At 33.9% G+C, this 11,785-nt stretch overlaps 1 protein-coding gene across 1 annotated transcript in view; it reads right to left on the bottom strand.

The window, feature by feature from the left end:
• Positions 1-9,899, bottom strand: part of LOC117123734 (serine palmitoyltransferase 1-like) — a gene marked incomplete at its 5' end in the record, with an annotated part of 12,436 nt that extends 2,537 nt beyond the window's left edge. Inside the window, 12 exon segments of the mRNA XM_033269740.1 lie at positions 141-214; positions 1,782-1,899; positions 2,914-3,065; positions 3,298-3,393; positions 4,064-4,171; positions 4,903-4,992; positions 5,156-5,285; positions 6,708-6,840; positions 8,472-8,544; positions 9,249-9,342; positions 9,431-9,525; positions 9,792-9,899. Of these exon segments, the coding sequence (XP_033125631.1) occupies positions 141-214; positions 1,782-1,899; positions 2,914-3,065; positions 3,298-3,393; positions 4,064-4,171; positions 4,903-4,992; positions 5,156-5,285; positions 6,708-6,840; positions 8,472-8,544; positions 9,249-9,342; positions 9,431-9,525; positions 9,792-9,899 (1,271 nt within the window).
• Positions 9,900-11,785: the final 1,886 nt, after the last annotated feature.

Below are 11,785 nucleotides of genomic sequence, written 5' to 3'. Positions count from 1 at the left end.
ATGTTTCAGAATGTTTACATTCTCAAATAATGTGCTCTTGGCAGGTCCATATAATAGATCAGCTGTTCAATGCATAATTACAAGCAAATTCTTATTGAAGGTCAGATTCCAGCAAAGTAAGTGCATAAATGTTGAAGTACCTTGGTTGTGGTAGATTGAACTCTTCTTCATCAAGATATCTTGCAACTGTCAATACAGCGCCATTATCAAGTGTCTAAAATGAAACAATAAATTAATAAAAAACAAAAACACATCTTCATTAATTCAGTACATTGTCAACAACAATGTTTATAAAGGGAAATTTGGGATGTAGTTTACTGAAATGCATTTTACCAAGTTGAGAACCTTAAAAACGAGATTGAATTGAAGTAGTTCAGTTACGTGGATGCCCGAAGGTGGGGGTCAAAGTGACGTGATAGTCCCGGTATTAGAGAGTGAGTGTAAAATCCAGAACAGACTAATCATTAAATGGCCTGAAACTCGGATATAGTGTCATAGTACAATGTACAATGTACTTAAATACCTAACCTAGGTTTTGGGTTACTCACTCATTATTGCGTACCATATCTAATTTATTTGGCATCCCATACTCGATTTCTTTTTTTCGGATTAGGGCCTGGGCAAACGCTGCCTGATCATTCATGCATACGATTCAACACATCAAATTCGATGTGTGATATCGTATGCATGACTGACTTCGTAAGTCACATGATTGGCTTGCCATAATGTACCATATATTAATTAATCTTCGTAATTTTCAAATTGAAGGTGTGTGGTGGCTCAACGGCTACGCTAGGCAGCTGCCTTTTGCATACCTAAATTTAGTTAATAAATTAGGTCTTGGCCTGCTGAAGGACGTAATGGACTGATGACCGTAGTAGTAACTTACAGATAACCTTGTTCACTGCTAAGCTACACAGATTTAGGCCTAGAGTACTGTAGAACATAGTTAAAAAGGTACTGTATTATTAAGTAAGAATTAGGATGATTTTCATATATTAAACTTCCAACAGATGTTAACATGCCTGCTTATAAAAAACCACCACTTTAGCCACAGGCAACTCAGCTTGAATGTTTGGTGGGCCAGGTACGCATTTGCTAACCTGGACCAGTAGGGGGTCGGGGTTAGAGTTTTTTACATTCTGTGAGAATTGTTAAAATGCAATCAACATTACAAGATAAACATAATGTGTGTAACTAAGGGATATATATTTTTGATATTTTTAATTTATATTTTTTCAATAGAAAATAATAATACTCTAACTTTGAATTTCAATTGTTTAGTTCTTTAGTAAGTGTTTCAATCTCAATGCCACTTTTAAAAATGTATTTATGTTTTTATATTGTAATGTAATCAAATTCAGTTTTCGCTGTTGATTGTAAATTATACACCTGAACAAATAAATAAAAAAATAAAAAAATCCATCTGGTGGGCCAAGTTTTGCCCTAATATCGGCTTGTAGTTTTGTCAAAATCAATATTCAAACAATTTGTTGGCAAATTATTTATCGGTGGGGCCCACAGAAGAGTTGGCCCACTCACTAAAATTGTTGGGTAAGCCTACGCCCACCCAGTGCCACTGCCAGTGCTTTCAACACGTTTTTGGTCACACGTATGCATCACCAAGGTCAAATTGAGTGACACCTCACATTTTACAATTGTTTTTCTACACTCAGTATTACACCAACATCAAACGTTGTTAATGTGCCTTTATTGAACGAATTATAAAACACTTAGATAAACAAATGCATGATGCTATATACAGAAACATCAAAGTTTACCTTATCCACAATGGTTTGCAATACTCTGATGTCATCCTCACGCCTTCCCATTGATTCTTCTAGACACAAATGTTGTACTGGTGATATCTCATCACCAATAATCTTTAGACCCGGAATGCTAAATAATAACAAAATATATTGTAAGTAACACTTGCCACTTACAGAATGGCACAATGCTTTATAAACCTTTTGAGGCCAAGGGAGTGAACCCACAACCTCTCAATTGAAAAGTGGTACATGCTTATTAAAATAAACAATTATTTACAGATATTATTATTACTATTAATTGGTTTAGGCCAAGAATGTGCCAATCAGCAAACTTAATCACTATTCTAAGTGGTGTACCCTTTAACAAGACAAACATAAACACAAGATGTTCTACATATTAACTAATAAGCTAAGGCTCATTATGAGTCTTAGGGAGGGGAGTTGTTTTGGTTGAGAGACTGTGACCTGGGATTGGAAGGTAAGCATCTTAACCACCAAGCTATTCAACTCCACTCACTTTCAGCTATATTTTGTGAATACAACCAAAGCTCATTCCTGGGACTCTCTGTAACATTACTACCTTGGTATGGTAAATGGACACATTCAATCAAATCCATATGGCTCTTTTTAATGTAATCCTGCTCAAGTACAGTAAAGATCAAATCATTCAACATTACTATACAAGTGGCACGTGTCCATTAGGCGAGACTTTTTTTATACCTTGTTTAGCGAACCCACCGACTGCAAATATTGATGATTTCGAGTAAAAATAAAATTTTTTTTTTGGCGAATTAGTCCACCCACCACCATGAAAAAGAGGAAATTTCAGAAAAAAATAAAACCTTTTCTTTGTCTTTATTACGCCCTTCACTGCCTTGAAACCTTCAAAGATAAGATATGTATATTTCTTCCTAATATATAAATTTGAAACATTTAACCATCATGTTTTACATTCACCAATAAAATTTTATTTTTATTTTCTCCTGTCTGGATGTTTTTGGCAAAACTATTTTCCAAATAAGAAAACAAATTTTTAGTTCTATTTTTAATCCATCCTCCTTCGATGATCTTTAAAAAAATAAGTACGCGAAATAAGGAATAAAAAGTCTCGCCTTACAATTAATAAATGACCTATGACCCTTACTTGTTTAGTTGTTGATGCATGAACTTTGTGTTTCTTTGCAATGTTTTGAACATCTCCGGCTCTTTCTTTATAAGTTCTATTGCAGTAAGTGATGATGATGCTAGCAGTGGGGGAAGTGATGCAGAAAAACAATATCCACTACCCGATAACACCTAAATGCAAAAAAATGAGACGTTTTTTACGACAATTATGAGCTTAACCAGAATCCAACAGCAATTTACTAACTTATGCAACCATATCAATGAAAGCACTCTTTACTTGATAATATTCAAGCTATAACTGTCCACACTGTCAAAGCGTATGTGACAAATGTGTGTGATGTGCCCATATATTATTATATAGTCTATATAATAGAATGGAAAATGTATGTGTTATAGTTATTACCTGGTGATCCACTACGTATTGGGTTCCTGCGCAAAATCCTCCTGTTGTACCAAATGAATTCTCTAAAGATGCACATATCAGGTCCACTTGCTCCACCTAAGGAGAAAAATACAATCATATCTGTCAGGTCTACTCACTTCACCAAAGCCTGTTTCCAATAGGGCAAATTTATTCCTACAAAGCAAAAAGCATTCAACCATATACAGTATCAATTTTAATGCACCTCCAATTAGAACTTAGAAAATTCTTCATAAGGCATGTGAGAGAGCGTGCAAGATGTGAAACGTCAGCTCTTCCTATCAACAACTTAATAATTAAATGTTTGACATTCCTAAACTGAAAACATAGGCCTTGGGAACACTGGAGGAATGAGGTATACTGATAGAAAAGTAGAGGTATGTATGGGGCTAATCCAATTCAGAATTTTTCAAATGATTTTGCCGACAATCAGAAGGATCGTAAAAATACTTTGCACTGGGCAGTTTCAGGTGTACACAAATCATGTTTATGACATTACAATTATTCGTTGATTGATGACGCCATCAAAAATAGGTGCGCTGTAAGATCTGTGGAATGTAGGCCAGAATGCCAAGGAATCTTTTATTTTATTTTTTAAAAATTTTGGGCATACATCCAAAATACCTCAGAACACTTTAAATTGTACTTCTAGGTACCAGAAGCCAGGACACCCACAATGTCATAAGACACCTTGATGAACAGCCTTACTCCCCTAAAAGTAATTGGTATTGTTTGTAGCCCTACTCACCGGGATATTGTAGTATTCTGTAAGACCTTTTCCTGAATTTCCAAGAACACCGAATGACAAGCTTTCTTCCAGAAATATGCGAACCTTGTACTTAAACTTAAATTCAACCTGGAAAGAGACAAATGTATGTATTTTAATTTTCTGTTATATACAAAAAAAAAATATATATATATATACATACATATATACATATATACATATATATATATACATACATATATACATATACATACATATATCTGTCTCTTATACACATCTAGATGTGTATAAGAGACAGCTACGCACGCCATTAATCTTGTTCACACTAGAGCAAATTAGACGCATTGGTTCTAAGCAAGTAACGCATTAGTTGCGTTTCATTGTGCTGTAATGTGAACAAGCTATGTGCAGTCGATTAAAATTTTAACCACTTGCAAGTATGCGCGTACACAAACAAAAGGTTGACTGGTGTAGCAAAAACGCAATCGTTAGTTTTACACCAAGCCTCTTGCGTATGAAGCATTCTAGTAAGAACTAGATCCACAGAAATGGTTAGTAACTGAATGTGCCAAAAAAAATTAGATTCAAAGATTTAATAATTAATTACAATTAATAAATTATGAACTTCTGTTGCAACACATTTAGTTCAGTTGATTTACAAATTACTTTATTTGAAAAATCCTTTAATTTAAGTGTCTAAGCAAAGAACACAGAAATGATAAGCTTTCATGCATCTCTTAATTGGAAAGGAAAATATTTTTGAATTGAAAACCAATACATTACTTAAATATGTGATCAACTGAAATACTGGAATAAAATAGTTTATTACAATATTTACAGTGTTTAATTAATACACTCACTAATTTAGGCAATGGGGCAATATCACCATAATTGACAAATAAAGCCTCAGTCACTATAAAGCGTCTGGTTACTTTCGCTTTCTTCGGGTTCTGAAAACAGTCAACAATAGTTATAAAAAAAATTAATGAATATATGCAATAAATCAAACTTGAGAAACTATGATTAAAGATTAAAATGTTTATAATATAATTATTCCAATAATATCTTTTTTTCATATCATAATTTTTTTGTAATTTTGTTTATACTGTTTACCTTCTTGTCCTCCTCAGCTTGGTTCTGGAGAAGTGCCTCTAGATGGTCCATATCATTGTGATTGTAGAAATGTATTGTACTTCTTGAGGCTAACAGTCCCATTTGGATTGCAAAATTCACTCCCTTATCACTTAAAAATTAAAATACATTACCAATTTTAATATCTTAAATATTTGTTAATGCCAGGGGCATCCAAAACTCTTCATTACACCACTTTTAAAACACCCTTACCTGTTACACAACACATTTCATAGAAGACTTTGCTTTTACTTCTTAATATTACATTCATAATCTTATTTTATTACATTATATTGGTATACTATATAAAGTAAGACACTTTCTCCCCGCTTTACCATTGATTTACAAATCATTTTTTTAACCAATTTCAAATTATTGCACTGTTGTATGGGATGCACATATGAATCATACTTGTGTGAAATTAAGCAGCTTCAAAGAAAGAAAAGCCATTTGTGTAATAACACAAACACAAACAGACAGTGTATTGCATGTCTTCCTTACATATAGACTTCTTAAAATCCAAGATATTATCTTGTATCAAATTGGTACTGCCATGTACTGTCATGCACGATCTTAATACTAGTCTGGTGTTTGAAAAAGAATTGTATCAACACGATTACAATACTAGAGTTAAAATTAGACTTAAGTCAAAGAAAATTGAAATATACTGGCCTTAATGCTATATGTATTGTCCTGACTGACAGCTTAAATTAAATTCATTGGCCATTTTTAAGAGGAAATATAAACAATTTCTATTATGTTTATGTATTAAGTTCATTAGAGCCCATTCATGATGTCAATTATACATGATTGCACTGATTTATTGTATTTTTTGTTGTTGCTCCAATATGTTATATTATAGCCTTTCTGCCTTGTGAGCGTGACTTGGAATTTGCTTGTCCTGGCAATAATATTCCTGAATAGTGCGCATCTCCAGATCCTGAGTCACGGAATTCATTTAGGAGTTGTTTTTTTTTTTCCTTTTTAAATTTTTCCATTTTTAAATAAACATTAAATTTATTCACCTATTCACTCATCGAATCTTTTTCGACATATTTATTATTTATTTATAATTTTATTTCTGTCAATGTTGTCCAACGTAGAATGACAAAATGTTGTATGGATCGTGATATCCCATAACCTCAGAGACTTGAACTTCTTACATTTTGTTCATCAAGAAATATACTTTGCTGCTAAATGCTTATATAATCACAGCAATTAACTTTGTTTTTTGTTTATCCTGCCACCGACCAGATGCCAGGATTAATTAAAGTTAATCTGCTTTCGAGAATATAGACCTAGATTTTCAGTCAGAAAAACACCAGGCCAAGAGATGCACCCTAAAGAAACCCATTTTCTTATAAAATTATTTTACATACAGTGAAGATCAGTATTTATATTAATTTATAACTGCTAATGCAGAATTATTTTTCTTTTTAATATATTTTTTGGTTAAGAACATTTTAAGGTCTAACAACCTAGTGGTATTACTTATTATCATGTCACTTTACAGGGTATGATCAAATTTACTCACCAGAAAATGACATCACCACGTTTTGAATATGATGGTATAGCACTGGCAATAGTTGAAAAACCATAAGAATAAAGCACAGCAGCTTGGACACCTAAGAAACTAGCCAACTCCTTCTCAAGCTCTAAGTGAACATCTGAAATAATAATAAAAGTAATGCTTTTCATCCCCTCTTGCCAATTAAAAAGTTAAACCTCCATAAAACTTGCCATTTAAGTGGATGCTTCAAGTTCAAGTTCATTTAAAATCATATTCGCAACTTCCAAAAGAAGTTGAATTGCATTGATTTGTACAGTACATTAAAATACATTAGAAAATAAATATATAAAAAGTACACGAGAAAAAAAAAATTACAAACAAATTGAAAGATAATAAAATTTACAAAAGGTTACAATATCATAATTAAAAACACTCAATAAATTTTAATTAAGCAAAGGTAAAAAATAAGGTAAAAAGACAGGGAAGAAAACTAACTAATGTATGCTAACATAAATTTGGTCCACGAACCTCGACTAAAATGATACCTCCGCAGGCCAATATTTAAGTCAGCCTAGGGTCAGACTAAATCGCAGACTTGAAATTTATGTTCATCCGAAAATAAAATTTGAATTTGAAATTTGAAATATTTACCCGACTGAGAAAGTGCTTTTTGTAACTTACAATAGAGTAAAAAGAATAAAAACAATTGTATAAGTAGGTCTGATGTAACTTCAGTGTGTTCAAGAAAAGCAACATTAAGTTTAGCTTCCAAAAGGCAAAATTAGCATGTTATGCCAGCCACATGCAATAGTTCCTGAATTTGCACAAAATCCCCTCATGCTACGGTTACGTATCTTCCCCCTATCAACAAGGATGGCGCCGCCCTTACTTGGGCTCAACTATAATAGTTATCCAAAGAAAGCAAATTTTCAGTGAATGTTATAATATAGTTTATTATAGAAAATTAATTAAGCAAATGATGGTCTATTATGAATTAAAGGAAATATGTTTTTGAAATAAATTTGAATTGAATGAATTGAAAAATACAGACGGCAGCTTAATATTTATCCATGTTACCGGATCACTGATTAGTTTGATAGTCATTGCTTGACAGCCGTCTTCAGCTCCACTACAATTAAGGGCTTGATTAAGTTGTAGTTAAAACTTTTGACTACAGTGTTCATGAATACAAATTGAAGTTTAATTGGCAACTAAGACTAGATAAGTTCTAGTCCGAAGTTTGACCATAATTCATTTAATAAATACGGCCAATAGTGTTTAGCAGTAGATCTCTAGGTCCCTTGTTCAATTCCCATCGCTGCCTCTCCTTGTATTTCAAATAGAGGGCTGAAATACAAGTTACAATAGCGCACCGTCTTTCGGATGAGACGTTTAAGCCGTTGGTCCTGTGTGCATTTATGGCCCATGTGCACGTTAAAGAACACAGTACACTCTTCGGAAAAGAGTAGGGGATTGTCTCCCAGGGTGATCTGTCCAATCACCACCAGAAGGACCCCACTGGAAATAAGTCTTCTTCTAGACTTTTGTGGGCTATCCTTGATGTTTACACTGAATATATCCAATCCAATTCAATCCAATCCTCCCACTTGATAATGATGGATGAACCATCAAAACTTGTCGTGGTTTGAACTATTTATATTTATGAAATGCATTTGTTTTTCATCAGGAAGCTACAGAAAAGTGGTCTTAATTTGGATGGTTATTATTAGAGACCTATGCTGTTAGATTGTTCAATGGACAACAAGCAACTAAGATCAAACTACTCACCCATTGTGCCAAAGAAACCACGCGGGCCGCAGGATCCAACTCCATATTTACCCAACGCCCTAATTGCAGTTTCCTAAGTGATATATAATGTAACAATACACTAAAGAAATACAATGACTAACTCTGGTATCAATTTGGGCAAATAGAATGGTCAAGTGGTTAAGGCAGGAGCACTGCAACGTACAGACATAATATCGGCACTGATTGAGCAATTTAAAGAACCCAGTACAACTTTTGAGCCAAATAGGGGATTACTCTAGTGTACTGGTCCATGCAGCCCTTGTTGTAGACAAAACAGAGTAGCTGATACTGTATTACCGGATAGCTCAGATACAAAGAGACCCTTATGCCAGCAGCAAGTTACTGTACAAGTAGTCCACACCTCGAGTGCTTCGAGATGGTATGAAGTGCTAAATTTAACTACATTACTTCATGCAGCTCACACTTTACCTCTCCACCCAGAAGTGGGCTGCTGGTGGGTTTTAAATGATATGAATGAAAGTGGTCAAGTATTATCTATTCGTATCTCTCCACCCATGAGTGGGTAGATGGGTGGGATATAAATGATATGAATGAAAGTGGCCAAGTACTGCATAATTAGGATTTAACTTTAATAATGTCAGTAAATTCAGTACTGTATATCTTTTTTACAATACAAATTATGATTATGCCGGTAAAAATAAGGATAATGGTTCCTATTAATGGCAATGCAATAGATTGACTGATTGATGAAGATGATGATGATGATAATGACAACTACAACAATTGGAGTCATACCACTGGCTCTTCTCTGCCAACCATTCCTAGGAAATTAAATGTGGCTAGATTTACTCCTTTCTTTCCATCGACAGTCAACCAAGGACCAGATTGTCTGTAAAAAAGAAAAGCATTGCACAATGAAATTCACCTTTCTTTTGATAATTGCTTAAAAGCCAGTTGTCAGAGCTCAAAGAACTCACTTTGTAACTGTTCTGAAGTGGAGTGCTGGATGGTCTTCTGGTGTGTCTGGAACCAATGGTTCTGGTGTCCATTCTTCAATAAGGTTATCTTCTTCCTGCAGAGAACAATAATTACAGTATGTATATGTAACTCACTTCATATGTAAACAATGGACTGGTCAAATGGTCTGTTGTTTCACTTAGTTTAGAAAATTGTATTGTAATAAAAAAATAATCCAAAAAGAACATCCTACGAATTGTTACCAACTGAGACACTTGTAGTGAAAATTGTATGGCAATATAACATAACAACATCTATAATATACCATAATTTGATTAATCAATTTAAGTTTATGATACTTCAGAATATCATGTGACCAACCTCCTTGGAGAGCCCTTGTACATTTTCTATAACGTAGCTCTTGGACAGAAGCAGCCAAATAATAAGCATAATTAAAACAACTTCAAAGGCCACATGGTAGTTTGGTGCCTGAAATCAAGAACAAAATTAACAAATCATAAAATGTACAGTCTAGAGAAGCAGTGTTTATTTTTCTTGCACATGTTTTTGTCTCTTTTCCTATGTCACGTCTGTTGATCATGTCATGCACACTAGGTCTAAGTTTTTAGTCCCAACTGAGAGATCCTTTGGCTTTAGAGTATCCAACATATTAAGCAAGAAGCATTTGTTTGTATTGCAGGAAGGAGCAAAAAAAGGATATTAACTGTAATAAACAGTGTATGGATGAATGATCATACATATAGTAGGCCTTGCCTCGCTAAACCTAGGCTACCTAATAAGGGCCTAGGTGCTAGCTGGATTAGGCCTAAACTTTAGGGTAGGCTAGGCTGGAATATAGGCTAGGCCTAGCCTAGGCCTAAACATTTAAAAAATTATAAATTATTAATATTGACAAGGAAGGATGACTGGTAGCGAATTGTATGTTTTGCATTTGCACGCAGATACATCACACTCATTATTTAATCATATATACTGCCTGTAAACATTTTATTTATGTAGAAATAGACACAAGCTCATTGATTGTTGTTATGCTGCTTCAACACAATGCATGGTTTTTCCTAATCAGGCTGACTCAGAGGGATCGTCCTATACTTCAACACTATTGTGTATCTCCCTAAAATAAAACATTATTCTTGTTCCCTTTGTATAGTATTGTTTTGAGCGTATAATATGACTTTAATGTAGCAATAAAAATTGAATTGAGACCGTGGTGATTTGTTGGTTTGTTCATCTTTTGTCTATCGCCTGGCCTGTTATAACTAATCTAGCATCTTTGTTTTATTGATATACTTTATTTTCAAAAATAAATTGACACCCTTCTTTATTTGCACTCTGCCATGAGAGAAAAATTGAAAGGTTCAATTCAGTATTTGAATTGTTTAAGTATTTTAAAGTTTTAGTTTTTAGTTTTGAATGAGAAAAAAATAGTTCACTGTTAACAGCCAGTTAGAAAAAAATCATTATTGCATGGACTCATTTGACTAATAATCATCAACAGGGTTTCTGTAGTAAAATGTTATTTATTTGATTCTTTTCCTTTTTAAATAAGCTATTCGTTTTCAAATAATGTTAAAGGTTTTCTTCGATTAGGCAGACAGTTACTCTACATTGGCCTGTTCAGTACAAGATACAAAATCTGGATTCAATACTTGTCATAAAATACATTTTCAATAGGCTTTATTTAATACAACAGTAATTACTGGGCTGGTATTTTAGTAGACTGTAACTTCATGTCTAATTATTCAGCACAAGGTCTGGTCCAGCTATGTCACTATTCTTTATAATGAGTATTCTAGGCCTAGTGCATAGAAATGGGTCGGAGGGCCAAAGTGAAGTTTTGAGTTAACACCGAGGGCTGCACCCAAACTTTGATGTTTCCATTGCACATCCAAAAACCTTCACAGACTACTTTTTAAAGGGTTTTGCTCAGCTTTAATATTACACTTTACAGATAATCGGTGGCGGTCGGTAAAAAACAAGGTTTTTCTAGCCAAAGAGCACACATAGGGTTTTTAATTTATTTTCGCAAGCCGAAAAAAAAAATCACTTTCGGGCAGCACTTTGCCCACCTGTGCTCTATGTCATCATTTCCTAATTTCAATACTGAATTTGTGTTGAAATATGTCATGTACTTGGTCTTGCCTCTGTGTAGTACAAGGCCTACTTTCTTGCTTTCTGCATCTAATTTGTTTAGTTGTTTTTCCATTGATACTGAACTTGTCACCAGTGCAATGTCATCAGCAAAATTGGAGTTCAGTGAGTGTATATCCATCTATATTTATTCCTTCATTAAGGTCAGCTGCTTCTATCACACTTTGAAGCGCTACTGTGAAAATCTTTGAGCTAATGGGATT

Source organism: Anneissia japonica, unplaced genomic scaffold, assembly GCF_011630105.1.
Source record: "Anneissia japonica isolate Jap-2015-1 unplaced genomic scaffold, ASM1163010v1 scaffold1104_len307771_cov217, whole genome shotgun sequence".
In the NCBI taxonomy this organism is placed as follows: Eukaryota; Metazoa; Echinodermata; class Crinoidea; order Comatulida; family Comatulidae; genus Anneissia; species Anneissia japonica.
The sequence above is the reverse complement of the archived record's forward strand: the minus strand, read 5'-3'. Positions and strand labels throughout refer to the sequence as shown.